Raw genomic sequence first — 17,750 nt, 5'->3', positions numbered from 1 at the left:
AAAAAAAAATTTTTAAAGGTCGAATAAAATACATATATGTACTTCTCCATGTATATAAAAATGTGTTGATATTAATGGATCAGGATGTTTTGGACTTTTGTGAACTCTATTTCTACTTCTTTGTGATCTTCTTTGTAATGTCTAAAAGGTTTTCTCACTTAGGTGAAGTCCACACCCTTGACAAAGTTAAGATAGTTGGGTCTTCTTGGTAAACATCCTTATATGTCATTGGCTTCGGGTTACTAACATCTATAATACTTACAACACGGTTAAAAAAATGGACCTTCCCTGGTTTAGTAGCAACTAGTGTAAAATCTCTTCCTTGCTTGACCCCATAACCAGGTTTAAAGGTTCTTCCTCTTTGCCTAACTATAATGTTACCAGCATGAGCAAAATTATTTCCTAATACTTTTACCCCTAAATTTTTGGGGTTACTATCTCTTCCATTTTTTGTACTCCCCACTCCTTTTTTTTTCGCCCATAATTTATTGAAATATCTGAAATTTAGTATACGCACTTTTTTTTCATAATTCCTAATAAAGCATTCTTTGAGGTAATTTTTATTCATAATAATATTATTCCTAAAACTACTACATGTTATCACATTATTGTTTCCTTTTCTCGATAAATTTATATCATTCATACACATATAACTTTTCTGTGCTATTCTAATCATGTTCTTGCTTCTTCGGTGTCTTAAATATATTCCTGAATTATTTGCAACGTTTGGGATTTTTTTACCACATATAACACATTTGATTAGGGAAAAAAAAATGAAGAAAACAATAATTCTCATTTATGAAAAAAGTTGTATAAAAATTTGGCGGGGAGGCATGATTTTCTATTTTATAAGCCAATTTGTATAATCAAAAAAAAAAAAAATAAAATAATAAATGTGTGTGATACTGATGCACGTTTGCCTCAAAAAATTATGAACAAGCAAAGGTGCAAATGGGTATACGTAAAATTATATATACTTATGCTGATGCCTGTGGATACATGGAAAGCATGTTTGCTTTTCCATTCAAGAAAAAAAAAAAAAAAATAGCCACTGTGGTGTGCTAAAAACGTGAACTATATATATGTACGCACATATATACATATATATACTTATGCAAAAAAAAAAAAAAAATACTTTATGCTGTACAGAGATAAAATCTGACATATCACACTGAAGCAAATGTCAAGAGCACATTCAATATTTATAAAACATGCTTTAATCTAAAACATAAAATTTCATGTAGCATGGTCCTAAAAAAAAAAAAATAATAAAATAATAACATTACGTATGTAGACTGTGCACAACTAAGAATATACATGTGCATATGTGTACTTCTGTTTACCCTACCACACTTGTGTGCACATACAGGCGTATATATATTACACAAGAAAAGATGAAGCTTTTATTCTTTTGTTTTTTCGTTTTCTACATTTTGTCTGTCGCAAAATCGGATGATGAATTGCACATAGATCTGGATGAATACGAAATAAAAAACAAATTCAGCATTCGTATCTTGAAAGGGTCTAAATTGAGGTGTGGTTTAGAAATTCGGGATACAGCCGAAATAGAAATGAGAACATTCTGTAAGCACCCTCGTTGATCATCGGATTTGTTAACTTCTTCATTCGATTATTCCTATACTCCCTTTTTTTTTTCCTTTTTTTTTTTTTTTTTTTTTTTTATCTTATTACTGTGATGGAAACGGTTATACCTAGCCCCAGGGGTTAATATAATGCCTCACATACTATCGGTAGTACATATAAAAGTGCACACTTTAACCATTTGCATGTGCAGTATAAACACGCAAAAACGTTCACTTTTGTGTCGTTGCTAAAACCTGCTCATGCAACTATTTCACTTGTTTCAACTTTCGCAGGATTATCAATTTGGTTATGCCCAGCAGACATTTATAGTAAGTTAATATGAATGTATTTATGCAAAAGTTTAAATCCTATATTTCTTCTACTGAATTGGATGCTTACTTGAGTGTCTTTATATTTATCGATGCACATCATTTAATAATATTTCGCTCCTTCATTCATCCGTCTGTTCACTCATCCGTTTGTTCATTCGCCCGTCTGTTCATTCGCCCTTCCGTTCGTTCGTTCTTTTGTGAGTTTGTTTTTTATTTTATTTTTTTCAATATTTATGTTCATTTGTCGAATCATACAAAACAACTCTTGAAAGGTCGGCGAGCACAACATTTCTCCCTTAAATGAGGGTTTACGCGGAATGTGCGTTGGAGAGTTACGGTATAGCAAGATTACACCTTTTCCTTAAAAAGAAGTCAGTGCGTACATTACAATTTAGTTTCATATAGAGAATATACATACGCTCTTACATCGTGCATATACCCTTTTCTACTACTGTAGACGAGTTGGTATCCCTGTAGGTGGCATTGGAAAGATGTATTATGAAATCACCCTGAAGGACTACACAAAAGGTGTCGAAAAAAAAGACGAACTGTAGGTTATCTAGAGATACATTCTTCTTTGCAAAGAAGGGGTAATGTCTAGTACTCATAAGGCACACAAATGTTCTCATGTGCCTGCAATACATGATTTAGGGCTCCATGGGTGGGAAATCCCCTATATTCTCTATTTGTGAGTAAGTTAAGCTTTTATATATATTTACGTGTATGTATATTTATGTGAGTTCACTTATATTTATTTTTTCTCATTCATGTTTATCCATCTTCATGCATATGTTTATGTGCTGGATCCACACACGCTGCTAAACGTATATGAACTTGTTTTTTTCATGCGCATGCTTTAAAACCCATAAAAAATTATAAAAAAAAAAAAAAAAAAATTATATATGCAAGTACGATTAAGTATAAGAAATATTGCAACATAATCAAAAAATTGTAACCGAGGAGAAACGAAAATTGGTGGGACAAATAAAAAAATCCATCTTAACTAAAAGGCACGAAAAAGAGAACCGGCAAAATCACAAAATATGGGCTCATAAAAATAAAACCCATAGGAAAGGTGTAAAAAAAAAAAAAAAAAAAAAAAAAAAGGAGCTCTTGTGCAAATTAGAATAGTATGAAAACCTAAAACATTGGGCAAACCTGAAAAAAGGGCGAAATAGTTTGCAATCCACTTGCAAATTGTTCGCACAATTTTGCAAGCTTGAAAGGTAGCATAAAACGAAAGGAATAGTAAAATAAGAAATATAAAAAAAAAAAAAAATAAAATAAATAAATAACAATAACAGAATTAGGAGTTATTATAAATAGGGGAGTTACTACCCCCTTTATGTAAAGCAAAACGAAGGCTTAATAATTGGAAATAATTTAAGAAAAAAAAAAAAAAAAAAAAAAAAAAGCAGAAATCAACAATAATGTATCTCCAAACCCAGATAAACCAACTTTCCAAATTGTATAAATTTTGAAACTGGCGTATCGTGAAAAGGGATTGGTTAAGAAGGATGCAAGTTTATGCTTACGTGGTTACTCGTCTGCTGGACATTTAATCAATTCTTCAGTGGGTCTCTTTATGTACTAACTTCTTCGCGTATTTACTATTTTATCTTAAGGGTTCCTTCAAACTTCCATACCACTGCATGGTCCTAAGTATGAAGCTCAAACTTCTTCAGGTTCACATGCCACTATCTTTGTCAACTCCAACGTGTGCAGGTTTCATTTTACGGCACCTGTGCGACGTACACAACCACATCTTATGGCATAGAGAGTAGGGACTGTCTCAAATGCAGGAGAAGTAAGGTCCTCCTACAAACGGGAAAAATTGTTCATCCCCCCCCCCCCCCCTTCCTCCCCCCAAAACACGACTTGTAGTACCTGTACCCAGACGAGACAAAATGACTCTGAATATTCAAGAACAACAAAAAAACAGCGCTATCAATATGTTAAATTTGAACGAGTACAATGATAATCTGAACAGCAGTGGCAATATCTTGTACTATTCTCATGACAAAATATGGAAAATACTAATATATGATACGGAAGGTCAGAATATATTGGCTCCATTACTTAAGGTTGGAAATTTAAGGCATCATGGAGTTACATTAAATTTGAATTTACATAGGCAGAGAAGTACCATTCCAGAAGTGAATGCAGTATACCTAATTGATAATAATAAAGAAAATATTGATAAAGTTGTAAAAGATATGGCAAGCAACATGTATGGAAGTTATTATATCAATTTTTTATCGTATGTGTGCGAAGAAAATTTAACATATTTTGCAAATGAATGTGTAAAAAATAATATAGCTTCTTATGTTTCTAAAATTACGGATAGATATATAAAATTTGTTAGTTTATCAAGTAATACGTTTTCTTTAAACATTCCCAACTGCTTTAGTATTTTACATGCAACTAGCGATAAAATAATCCAAGATGCTATGGACAGAATAACCGAAGGTCTTATTTCATTTTTAGTTACCTTAGGGATTATTCCTATCATTAGAGTTTCTTCAAATTCTTCTAATCCATCAAAAACTATTGCTGAAAAGTTACATAAAAAAATTTACGAACTAATAAATTTAAGGTCTACTAATAACTATGTTTTTAATTCCAAAACGGTGCAGAGACCCGTGTTAATTTTGGCAGACAGGGAAGTTGATTTGAGTGTCATGGTGCAGCATGCATGGACCTATCAGGCCCTAATCCATGACGTCTTCGATATAAAGCTTAACAAGATAAATATGCATCAGACTGTAGAAAGTAGCTTAAATAGTTCAAGTAAAGTAAATGGAACACAACATTCGAATGTCAAATACTACGATATTGATAATAACGATTCGTTCTTCTTAACCAATTGCAATAAGCCATTCCCTGAAGTTGCAAATAACATCAGTGAGTGCCTAAATGAGTACAACGAGAAGATGAAAAATTTGAATAAAAACGAGAAAGGTGCGAATGGTGTTATAGGGGGAAATAATAATCCCAGTGGAGATAACATCACTGGAGGACTTATGTCAGCCATGAACATATTACCCGAAATGACAGAACATAAGAGACTTTTGGATATGCACACAAACATACTGACAGAACTGATAAAAGAAATAAAGGAGAGAGAATTAGATAAGTTTTACGAAAACGAATTCGATTTTGAAAGTTGTAATGAAAAAATATGTATACAACATATGAAGAATATTCTGAGCTCATCAAAAGGAAATCTCATGGATAAATATAGAGCATTTTTATGTTTATATTTAGCCAAAAAAAATATGAACAAACAAACAATGGATACATTTATGCAGGAGTTAAAAAATATGAACATAGATATATCATCTCTTTATTTTATAAATCAGCTAGAAAAATTCAAAACAATGAACATACATATCCATGTGAATAATCCATTAACGCCTTCGAACAGCGCTACGACAACAACATTTAAAGACCAATTAAATACATACAGCAACATTTTTATCGATAAGGGTATAAATATATTACAGGGTGCTAAAAATTTATTGCCTAAAAGAAGAGAGATTAAAATAACCAAGCTTGTTGAAACATTGATCGAAAACAAACCTTCCTCTTTGAATGACCAGTTTGTATATATTGACCCCAAATTTCCACCCAGCGATAATAACAGTATCAATAGTAATAACCATACTAATAACTTTACAGAAAAAAGTTACATTAGGCAGGAGCATGTAAAAGATTATATCATTTTTGTCATAGGAGGTGGGAACTATATTGAAGTTTCTGCTTTGAAAGATTTGGAGGAAAGAATGAACAAAAAAATTATATATGGCACTACTGACTTTGTTCGTCCAGAGAATTTTGTTCAGGAACTCAACGATATAGGTCGTTCCTTCTCGACGTGAAGTTCTATTGTGAATTGGGATATTCTATACACATGTGAGGTCGCTTCAAACCTCGCATAATATATCTGACTATTATCTTTTTTGTTATGATTATTGCCTCCCATTGAACAATTTTTTTTTTTTTTTTTTTTCTTTTTTTTGGGTCTACTTAGGGATGTAGGATAATAGTGATGATTATGGTTTACACTCCCATAAACAAGTGCTTTTTATTCACACCATAAAAATGATTGTCCACATCGAAAGAATATGCTAATCATGGTAACGTTTAGTTTGACATGTCATCATTTGATACTTTGAGGCCTATCGCGAAATGTTACCCCTTTCATTTCTCTTATCATATGCTAGTCAAAAAGGATCAAAACAAAATAAATCAAAATATGGTCCATCTTGTCTTAATAATCGTACATATAGGATAGCATACCTTAGTCTATTTTCTAAAATGAAGACAAAATGGATTATCAATTTATTACCAATTGTTTCTTCCTTGTTTGGATATTCGTCCATTTTTATCAGTCAAAAAAAAAAAAAAAAAAAAAAAAAAAAAAAAAAAAAAAAGGGAAACATACCAACTGGTTGGAATCGATAGAAGTGGGAAATATACAGTAGAAAGGATAACCATGGAATTAAGCACTTAACATATCTTCATATCCAATCCAGTTGGTAATTATAAAAACAGAATAGAATAATTAAAAGAAGACACCCTTGTGAAAAACACGCTGGTGTTAATTTCTCCTCCAAATCGAAGGTTCATCATAATATTTTGTGATTCACACATGCTGGTTCACACTTTGTATTTTTATTTTAGTTTTTTTTTGTTATACATTTTTACAATGGGTATAAAGAAAATGTAGTTTAATATATAATATTTTTACCTTTGTTCGGGCTATTATCTGTTCATTTTTCTTCTTCTTCTTCGTCTTTTTTTTTTTTTTTTTTTTTTTATGGGGTGGGGATTCTATTAACTTTGTGTGTATCCACTATTAATACCAATGGGGAAAAAAAAAAAAAATTAACCAGGATTGCCTATTAAAACTTCAAGAACAGAAACCTTTAAAAGAACAGTGCTAAATGTTTTCTTTTTCTTTTTTTTGAAATCGTAATAACGTGAGTTGCAAAAATTATATGAAAGAAATGCTTACCCTTTGAAATGGGGATAATTATATACATGAAAGCCCAATTAAAATGTGTGAATGAATAGGAAAAAGCATTATTTTAATTTCACTGCACTACACTTAATTTTTTACATTTTATTTCACTTATTTTATTTTATCACTTACCTATTTTATCATTTATCTAATTTATCACTTACCTGTTTTATAACTTATCTATTTTTTCACTTACCTATTTTATCATTTATCTAATTTATCACTTACCTGTTTTATAACTTATCTATTTTTTCACTTACCTATTTTATCACTTATCTATTTTATTATTTACTTTTTTTACATACCAAATATGCCAACGTTTTAATTCTCACACATCGATACCATTGAAAAGGAGGAGTATGGATCAGTGAACTGATTACAGACAAAGCACGAATGATATTTGTGATGGTTTAGTCTTATATATATTACATGTATGATAGCTCTGATCCATTTTCGTGTAAGCGAGCATTTTTTAGTGCATCCCTGTCCAAATTGTTTATTGCGCCAATGTTACAGATTGGGTGAATCACATGATTCTTGCGTGGTTACATTGATAACTCGCATTCCACTTTTGTCAAATTAAATAATTTTTATTTTCAAGCTGCGAGAAATGCTCTGTGCTATGAGCTCTTTTTTTATTTGTCAAAAAAAAAAAAAAAAAAAAAAAGACTTGTGCAAATGTTCGCGTAAACATATGTACATAAATACATATAAATTTCGCACAAAAATATACGAATTGGGACATATAATATCACCTCGTAATTAATGTATATGATTGTGCTACTAAATGTAGCTTAATGAGTCCACGATATTTTTTTTTTTTTTTTATGTAGCATTTTTACTTCAAATTATGTGTGTCTGCCCATTGCATGTTCATCACATAGAGCTTATCAGTGCACCTGCTTAAATTTTATTTTATTTTCTTCTTTTTTGAATAATGCATTGTCTACTGTGGTTAATCCTTCTCGAAAGTTCTAATTATTTTTTTCAAAGTCGAATGTGGACATCGCATATTTCCTTGTATATATGTGTCATACAAATACCATATCTCTCACGAAGAGCTTATATAAATCCACCATCAGCAATTTTACACATGAATATTTCGTAAAAGATTACTTTTCATTTGTATTACTCTGTGGATTTTTTTTTTTTTTTTTTTTTTGGAAAAAATATTTAATAAAATAGCTCATTGGGAGGGGCACGCCTACTTTAGGGCTTTTTTTTTTTTTTTTTTTTTTTCTTCCTTAACCATTACTATATACATACGACGATTACATATGTGCACATATTAATACATACATTGAAACGAATATATACATATGTGTATACATATCGTGTGTACACACGTGCATACACTTTCATATGCACACACTGTATGTCCAAATTGCATTTCCATATCGACAATTTGAAGCTGTAATATTACCCCATGCTCTCATTAACCCTCACTCAAGACTTTAATACTTATGTAAACTCAGAGTTCTTAGTTTAAAATAATTTTTGTAAAAAAAGCTGTATTTTTATTTATTTGTGAAGTACATTTAAATAATATATGTTTCTTTATATTTACTGCTTTGCTTTTATTTTGCTCAATTTTTTTTTTCTTTTTTTTTTTTTGAGGGGGCATGCATAAAATGTATGCGTTAAGTACACATGTAGTTTGCATATCTATGCATTACGCATGTATATAATATTACATGCATGAAAAACATTATGTGCATTTATATCGTATATGAATATACTATCTCATGCAAATGTGATCAGTTGGAAAGTTTGCCAAGTTGTCCTTATAACAATGTTTAACTAATTTGGCACAACTTCATATCCCCCTTTTGCTCAATTTAAGAGGAGAAAAAGTACGCCTATAGAAGTTGTTCAGATGGCATAAGAAATGTATATATTTGCTTAGCCTGTTATTTATTTATTCATTTATTTTTACTTTATTTATTTTTACCTTACTTATTTTTACCTTATTTATTTTATTTATTTTTATTTTAGTTTATTTTTTTTGTTCTTCTATGCCTCTCCACATAACGTCGCATACACAACTTTACCAGATTTTACAAAGGAAAAAGGTGGTACATCGAAAAGGTCCAATTGGAACACTGTCAGTACAACATATATAAGAGACCTTGAGATCAGTTTCTCAAAACTTCAGAACAATTAAACATGAGAAAAGAAGCCCATATGAAGCTATGCTAATATACCCTAATGCATGCAAACCCATTTTCTTTTCAACCTATATATAAAGCCTTTATTAAAAGACAATACTTGAAACATAGCCCCATCCGTCCATATCGGTTTCTACTCCCTCTTCAGTTATCAAGCATACCTATGGAAATAGTCACATATGTTTGTTTCCACATTAGTTGAATGAAAACATTGAATAAATAATTTTATTTAGTTAGTTATTTCTTATTTCTTTTTTTTTCCTTTTTTTTTTTTTGTGCACAAGCGCAACCAGTGTCATGACACCTGAGTTTCTCAATTAAGCTTTTTCACGCCTGTAGCAAATTTTCTCTAAAAGAGTACAACAATAATAAAAAAAGAACAATCAGTCAGGTCAAGTGGAAAAGGGAGGTATATAGGGGAGAGCCATAAAAGGCTCATAAAGGAACCAATAAAAGAGGCACATAAATAGAACCAAAAAGAAAAAAAAAAAAAAAGGAACATTTGAAGAACTAATATATGTACATAAAAAGAACCAAAAAAAAAAAAAAAAAAAAAAAAAAAAAAAAAAAAAAAAAAAAAAAAAAAAAAAAAAAAAAAAAAAAAAAAAAAAAGAAAAAAAAAAAAAAAAAAAAAAAAAAAAAAAAAAGGTACATTTGAAGAACTAATATATGTACATAAAAAGAACCAAAAAAAAAAAAAAAAAAAAAGCTACACAAAAAAGGTAACACAAAAAAGGTAACACAAAAAAGGTGACACAAAAAAGGTGACACAAAAAAGGTAACACAAAAAAGGTGGCACAAAAAAGGTGACACAAAAAAGGTGAGAAATAGGAAAGTAATTTAATATTGTCAATATTATTTCACTGTAGTTAATCATAAAAAAGTGGTACATGTGATTTTTTAACACGCAGCATGCACACATATATGTATACACGCGCTGTAATACATATGTATATAAATCAATACACGCATGCTTATGCACCATTCCCACATAATCACAAAATGATAGTGTAGCAGCATCATTTAAATTCCTACATAATATTGCCTACTCACTCCCAACATAATATCTCCTTAATGACGCTTTTTTTCACACCTTTTTGTAGTCCTCTGATAATTTTGACTTTTCCCCTTTTGAAGATTTCAAATCAGATAAATATAGGTTAATAACTGAGAGGAAAAAAGGAAAAAAAAAAAAAAAAAAAAGGAATATTTCCATTATCATTGATAAAGGGTGTAATTTCATTATTTCAACCCAAGGAAACACAAAAAACACTGATAGGAAAAATAGAAACATCTAATTAATAGCATTTTTTAAACATTAAATATTTATGCAGAATAGCATAAATAGGAAGACCTACCTAGTTACAAGTGCTTACTCTACATATCTTAAGTCCACATTGTGGCAAGGATAAAGACATCAGAAGGGAAAAGGAACAATTGAAAAGGGAAACTTGGAAAAAAAAAAAATAAAATAAAAATAACATACAAAAGTACACAATGAATCAACAAGCATCTCTGACAAGAAAGCAATGTGATTTCACCAAGCTGTAAGTTGCAAAAAGGATAATATAGTGCCTACATATGTGTGTGAAAATTTGTATATACATATGTTTATATTTAGGTGTGCATTGCTATAACGATTCATCTGATGTTCTTCTTTTTGTTTTCTTTTTCATCCTAGTATTATGGCTGGGTACGACTTGGAGCTGAACAATGGAAGTACACAGGACTTCGATGTGATGTTCCATGGGCCGAATGGAAGTAAGGAATGATAATATGAAATTGTTCGCAACGCTGCATCGCATATATGCATTCTTTTGTGTATGTATACACACATACATATCTGTGTGTAAGTTCATGTCGAACCAACCTAGTCAACATATGGCAGAATCTATATTCGTTTTTATTAGCATATTATATGAAAAATATCGATATCATTTTTTTCCAAATTAGCTGCCTACGAAGGAGGGATATGGAAAGTACATGTGACATTACCCGATGATTATCCGTTTGCCTCCCCCTCGATTGGGTTTATCAACAAACTCCTACATCCAAATGTGGACGAAGCTTCAGGATCCGTGTGCCTTGATGTGATTAACCAAACATGGACTCCATTATACAGTAAAAAAAAAAAAAAAAAAAAGAAAGGAATGAATGAATAAATGAAGAAAGGAAATAAAACACATAGACGAGACGAAATTGGCGTGTGCATACGTTAGCATACTTACAACACCCCATTCATCAAATTATTTGTGCTTGATAGGACTAAGAACTTATACATGAATCCACCATCATCACTACCACTACTATTATTATCATTACCTCTGCACGTGCCCCCAGGTCTTGTGAACGTTTTCGAAGTTTTCCTACCACAGCTGCTGACATATCCAAATCCGTCCGACCCCCTGAATAGTGACGCAGCATCTCTGCTTATGAAAGACAAAAACATATACGAAGAGAAAGTGAAAGGTATGTCATTATGCATATTTTAAGGTTTACTTTGTTTCATACTATATGTTAAAAGTGCCCAGTTTGTCCAAATGACAATGATTTGACACACCCCTTTATTTAAATAAAAAGAAATAGAATTATATTTAATCGCAAAAATCCACCAGCAGTTGGAAACGAGAAGACAATTTTTTTTTTTGCGAATTCAAAAAATTTGCATTTGAGAGTAGTAGTTATTTGAGAGGATCCAATTTAGGTGTGGCAATTTATAACTCTCCACATGAACCTTCCACTTTTTTTTCATTTCAAAGAATATGTCAAGTTGTACGCAAGCAAAGATCTATGGGAAAGACAAAAGAAAGAAAAAAATTCGTCTAATATGAATGGAAATGTATCACCGATCAGTGAACTTTCATATGTCGACCAAGAAGATCAAGACATTGACTTGGATAACTTATGATGGAGCATGTATATATATATATATTTGCTCTTATTACTTTATAACTTTTTTATTTCAATTTCTGCATTTCTTTTTTTTTCTTCCTTTTTTTTCTTCCTTTTTTTTTCTTCCTTTTTTTTTCTTCCTTTTTTTTCTTCCTTTTTTTTCTTCCTTTTTTTTTTTTTTTTTTTTTTTTTGTGTGTGTATACTTTATTTGTAAAATATAAACCTTTCAAAGAAAGAGGGGAAGGCAGGAACATCTGATACAACTGTGTGCATATTGTACATACTATGTGTAGATGCATATATGTAGGTATACTCATATGCACAGATACTATACTTCGTTTGCTTTACATGTGTGCATGCACAGCCATCATCACTATCCACCACCTGTCATATGTCTATATACATATGTACAACCCCCCACACACTCACATTCACCCATGTTTATCCCATTTTGATGAATGCAGAAAGAAATGTGGAATTATATAAGGAGGAAATTTTTTATACATTTATAATCAATTATAAATAGCATTAAATTTATTTTTATTAACCCCAATGCATTTCCCCCCAATCCCCCTATACTATACACCTACTCTTTCTCCACTCCCCTACCCCAATAATCCCCTTTGATCTAGCTGCCAATTTTATAAATCCTGAATGCGTTCATAATTCACAAGTATGAAAATTTTTTTATTTGTAAACTCCTGTTTATGAGAACATAAAGGGTGCGTGTGTCTTTGGATTGGGGATGGTGAGGATAATATTACAATGAAAAAAGAAAAAAAAAATTATTTTCCCTTTTTTTTTTTTTTTTTTTTTTTTTTTTTTTAAATAATATATTCCATTGTTAAGATATTTAGACTTTATATATAAATAATGCACTGTACAATAAATTTAACTTTAGTAGCCTTTGCATAATTTTTTATTTACACATTGATGCAATATATTTGTGATTACATAGAAATGCTCGTGTATGTTGACAGGTACACATTTAAGCATACACGTACGTTTTAATCCTATGTATATACAGCATGAACTTTTCCGTGAATTAAAAAATTTTTTTTTTCAAACTTTTTCTATTGATACTGTTTTGCTAATGGTAAACTTAGAAAATTAACAATAGTGCTTCCCTTTTTATATTTCTTGTTGTTGCAAACATATGAATGCAGGAGCGAATAGATATACACATGTGGGGTTACGTGTGTAAAATGTCTATGTGATAGAATTTTTTTAGTGCATTTTTTTTTTTTTTTTTCAAAAAAATGACAAATCATTACACTGCTTTTTTATTTTTTATGAAATATTTGTAAAATAGTTACAGGATATTGTTGAGGAGAGTAAGACGAAGAAGAGGAGAAAAAGCAAAACAAAAAGACTTTAGCATTCTATAATGGCAGTTATCCGTGCACATACACACCTCCTTTACTCTTTTCGTTGCTAAAATATGAAAAAAAAAAAAAAAAAAAATACCTGTATATATATATACAATAAGAAGACATTTTTATGAAGAAAATTTCTCATTCACAAGCATGGCAAGAGAACATATACTTCTGTTTTGTATAGATTAATGTTCATATTTCTGTTTTCACATAATTTGCAAATCGAAACATGATTACGCGTTTAGGAAATTCCACCAGTTCAAGGGTAAAAAACTACATTATCTGAGCTCTCTCCTCCATCCCTCCCCCCAAATATTGAACATACCTCCTTGTTCTCATAGAGGTCCGTTGTAAGAATCCCTTCTATTCTTATTATTTCCTTTTTTTGACCTTAACGTGAGAAAAGACCTTTTCAAATGATCATTCATTTTAGTACTTTTTTTTTCCTCTTGCTTACTTCTGACAAAACCTATTTGCAAATTATCTTTATCAAAAATGGTATAATAAGATTTGATAAATATTTGTCCTAATGTCCATCCATCAATATGACTTTCGTCATTTTGTTCATCTGATTGAATGCCTATGATACATTCTCTTGTCCAGTTTTTTTCGTCTACATATTCAATAACGTAATCATTTGGTGATAATACCAATTCTATTATGGCCAAACCTTTTACTCTTTCCATTTCTTTCGATTTTATTTGAAATATTATATGAGGGAGTTTATCTTTGTCTTCACATGAATTTATCACCAAATCGCTTAAATAATTTTGCATAGTTTTTTTCGGGGCATATATTAGAAATGTCCCTGTATCAACAATGGACTTTTTCCCTCCATCATGAAAACCTTCGTACTTTACTACGATATCTTTTTCATAGTCTCTCTCTGTACTAGGGTATGGCATATGTTCTTTCCTGATTCCAATAATGTCAACTAGAAGTGATAAGGAAAAGGATCGTAATAAACCAATCATCGTTATAAAGCAGTTATAAATAAATGTGAATCTATATATCCATATGCCCATGTATAGATATTCATGTCTATCCCTTTTACGTATGGACACTTGTTATGGGACTGAGAAAAAAATTCATTCAAGAGTTTTTCCATCATGCTTTTGCTTATTCTCACTTGTCCAAAAACCCATCTCGGTTGAAACGGGGCTCCATCTAAATCGGTCAAAAAAAATGAGAAAAACAAATTAAAAAAAAAAAAAAAAAAAAAAAAAAAAGCAAAAAAACAAGTACCTCAAGTGCTGAATGCGCTCCTACACAACAATTTCCAAACTAGAAAAGAGGAAATAATTTAAATAGACATCCATTACATGATTTCTTCATCCAGTGATCTCTTTAGCCGGTTATCCACACCTCCAAAGGTGACAAATCCCCCTGAAAAAAAGTGGGTATCAATTGATAAGAAGTTATTCCACACACCAATAATAATAGACGTGACATGAAGGGGCCACGTGATTTAACTCCATAAAGAATGGGGAATCACATCCACTTATCGAGTTAATTAATAGCTCAACAACACAAATATGCACACAATGGTTCAGGAAATAAGATAGTAGATCATACCTTGATCGGATAGGTAATAACCAAACTGATTTTTATAACCCATATGTGTTAAAATATTTTCATCTTTCAAATGGTCCAAACTGGAAATGTGTTAAGTAGATGGCTTTTCATTTATATATTCACATAATCAGTTATTCGTAAGATATCATACATTCGCTCTTTTTCTCGTGCAATGAACTCTACGCCATCCATACTCGTAATCCTCACTCCCTAAATTTAAAAAAAAATATAACTAACAATGTCTTCATTCCACGCTGTCTCGAATCCGCATTCTCAAATCCAAGACCTAAAATGCCATCCTGATTGGCACAATCAAGTGAGAAAACAAGAAATAGTAAAAGAAACAATTAAATAAGTGCAACGTGGCGATGATAAATGTGCAAATTTTCTAGGATTGCCTATGTATGTACGTATGCATGTATGAAAAAGTTGGTTTCCCTTTTCCATGTAATGTTACCCACTTAAATTCTTGTAAAACGGGTATTTCTATATTTGTCTGTGAAATTCATGGATGCAAAAAAGTTTTTCTATAGCAAATTTATTTTTTTCTTCATAATATATGATCATTGTTCAAGTGCTTAGTAGATAATTATGATGAATAGATAACGTAGAAGCAACATTTTTTTTTTTTTTTCCCCCCCACATACAGCGAAGGCAATATTTGTATTTGGAACAATCAGGTTCCTTCCTAGATTTACTGTGTCATAACCTAAATAGTTGGGATAGCAGAATAAGGCATAAAAAAAAAAAAAAAAATGCATATATATATATATATATATATATATATATACATTTTATGTCGTAATAATGGATAGAACATTACGAAATTAGAATCAACAGAACATCGTTATGAGAGTAACATTATTTTCTTACCATCAAATGCGGTAATTTTCCCACTCAGATAATTAACCTCCAGCAATGTTGGAAGACCCTTTTTGTTGAATTTATTTTTAAAAGATTTGGTTCGTTTGTATTTATTGTGAGAAGTAGTAAAATTAGTACCTTTACAATTTTCGAACGGGATCCAAAATTCTGTAGAACCTGTATCAAATAAGACATTTATTACATTTTCGGAATCTTCTCCCACTTTTATTTGACCATAGTATGTTGATATTTTTTTAGACAAAATCTCTTGTTTGTTCAATTTGATTAAAATTGGGTTTCTCTGTTGAACGGGGTGCACGGCCTGTGTATTATGTGTTTGTATGTGATAGTGTTAGTGTGTGATAGTGTTAGTGTGTGATAGTGTTAGTGTGTGATAGTGTTAGTGTGTGATAGTGTTAGTGTGTGATAGTGTTAGTGTGTGTGAGTATTAATATATGAGTGTTAATGTGTGAGTGCGTTAGTGTGTGGGATAGTGTTGGTGGAGCGACGTAGTAATACATGAGAAGATCACAAGGAGAGGTAATATATTTATTTGCATAATGTAGAGAGGAATTCTACACCTTGTCTACTACTTGTGACGAGACGTAGAATCCAATACCATCTCCATTTTTTAATAGAGGCAATGAACATGTGCTTAACCACGTGTACAAAAGGCACAAGAGGCTAATTAATGCAACAAAATTTGTCATTTTATGAAGTAGATTACAAATTCGAGAGAATAAAATATATATATATATATATATATATATATACACATATGTGTAATACCCACACAGCGAACAAGCGAAATGGGCTAAAGATGTGTCAGTATACAGGACAAATACAAAAATGACAATTTCAAATATTTCGCATTTATACACCAATAAAAAAAAATAAAAAAATGAAAAAACGTTTATTACATTTTATGCATCATTTGAAACTATTTTTTGCATACCCTTTTGACTATCGATGGTACCTCACACGTTTATCAAGCATTTTCCACCACCTCTTGCCACGACTGTATTTCAATTTTGCACATTTTATTTGCGTTGAATAATTTTTAATGTCTTTACACTTCAAAAAATGTGCATTTTTTCCCTGAACATTAAATGTAAAAAATAGGGAACACACAAAATTACCGTGAAGATCAACGTAAAATTAAGTTTGCATAAATAAACTCGAAAAAAAACTTTATGAAATTACTTTTTATCATATATGTAGTTGATATGCAAGTCTGGGTTTTTTTTTATTTCTCATATAAGACAAATAATTATACTTTCAAAATTAAGTGTTGTAACCAACTGAACAGGAAAAAAGGAGTCCTCATTTAGATGGGTAGATATATAAATGCTGGGTTGGGGAGTAGCGAAATGAAAAATGGAAAAAATGCTTAAGAAAAAAAATTAACTCATCATCTATTTCCCCCTTCTATCTCAATCAGCTATTTGCAGACTCTACAACGTTATCCTTTTGCATATAATATTCATGTTTTATAAAAAAGGAGAGAAAAAAAAAACTTGTTAAAAAAAAATATCGTTAAAAAAAAAAAAAAATACTGTTAAAAGGAATGTCGTAAAAAGTATAATAAAATAAAATAGTAATGAAAATGGATAAAAATTGATTATTATACTTAAGTAAAATGAGAAACATATATAAGCATAGTGATATGAAAACAATTAGACTGTTTTATGCTCATATATCTTCATATCTACATATGTAACATGTATGTGTTGAATTAAATAAAAAAAAAAAAAACATTGGGAATATATGTTTACACAAACATATTTTATTAAAATTTTTCATAACATAGTACATTAATGAAACATTTTAATTTACTTTGATTTTGAGAACTACACAAATGAGTTAAAGAATTGGATTTTTTCTTTTTTTTTTCTTTTTTTATTCGTGAAGTAAAAACTTGAAAAATTTACA

General features: G+C 30.5%; 5 protein-coding genes across 5 annotated transcripts; 3 read left to right on the top strand and 2 right to left on the bottom strand.

Annotated features, from left to right (window-relative positions):
- Nucleotides 1–154: 154 nt before the first annotated feature.
- PGO_061870 (50S ribosomal protein L27) lies at nt 155–796 on the bottom strand (the record flags this gene model as incomplete). Its single annotated transcript, XM_028686830.1, has 1 exon — nt 155–796. One exon carries the CDS (start codon nt 794–796, stop codon nt 155–157), a length of 642 nt encoding a protein of 213 aa, XP_028542631.1.
- Nucleotides 797–1,394: 598 nt separating this feature from the next.
- Nucleotides 1,395–2,470, top strand: PGO_061860 (hypothetical protein; the record flags this gene model as incomplete). The annotated part of the gene is made up of 5 exons (XM_028686829.1): nt 1,395–1,584; nt 1,717–1,751; nt 1,878–1,913; nt 2,189–2,253; nt 2,374–2,470. 5 exons carry the CDS (start codon nt 1,395–1,397, stop codon nt 2,468–2,470), a joined length of 423 nt encoding a protein of 140 aa, XP_028542630.1.
- A 1,353-nt stretch (nt 2,471–3,823) lies between these two features.
- PGO_061850 (vesicle transport-related protein) lies at nt 3,824–5,797 on the top strand (the record flags this gene model as incomplete). The annotated part of the gene is made up of 1 exon (XM_028686828.1): nt 3,824–5,797. The coding sequence occupies one exon, from the start codon at nt 3,824–3,826 to the stop codon at nt 5,795–5,797; it is 1,974 nt and encodes a 657-aa protein (XP_028542629.1).
- A 4,810-nt stretch (nt 5,798–10,607) lies between these two features.
- PGO_061840 (ubiquitin-conjugating enzyme) lies at nt 10,608–12,018 on the top strand (the record flags this gene model as incomplete). The annotated part of the gene is made up of 5 exons (XM_028686827.1): nt 10,608–10,657; nt 10,792–10,871; nt 11,064–11,231; nt 11,451–11,579; nt 11,870–12,018. 5 exons carry the CDS (start codon nt 10,608–10,610, stop codon nt 12,016–12,018), a joined length of 576 nt encoding a protein of 191 aa, XP_028542628.1.
- A 1,696-nt stretch (nt 12,019–13,714) lies between these two features.
- PGO_061830 (aspartyl protease) lies at nt 13,715–16,528 on the bottom strand (the record flags this gene model as incomplete). The annotated part of the gene is made up of 9 exons (XM_028686826.1): nt 13,715–14,313; nt 14,509–14,546; nt 14,702–14,765; nt 14,955–15,034; nt 15,192–15,253; nt 15,412–15,450; nt 15,602–15,663; nt 15,828–16,140; nt 16,424–16,528. The coding sequence occupies 9 exons, from the start codon at nt 16,526–16,528 to the stop codon at nt 13,715–13,717; spliced, it is 1,362 nt and encodes a 453-aa protein (XP_028542627.1).
- Nucleotides 16,529–17,750: the final 1,222 nt, after the last annotated feature.

This window comes from Plasmodium gonderi, assembly GCF_002157705.1.
Source record: "Plasmodium gonderi DNA, contig: Chr06, whole genome shotgun sequence".
Classification (NCBI taxonomy): domain Eukaryota; phylum Apicomplexa; class Aconoidasida; order Haemosporida; family Plasmodiidae; genus Plasmodium; species Plasmodium gonderi.
Note: the sequence above shows the minus strand (reverse complement) of the source record. Positions and strands in the feature narration are given on the sequence as shown.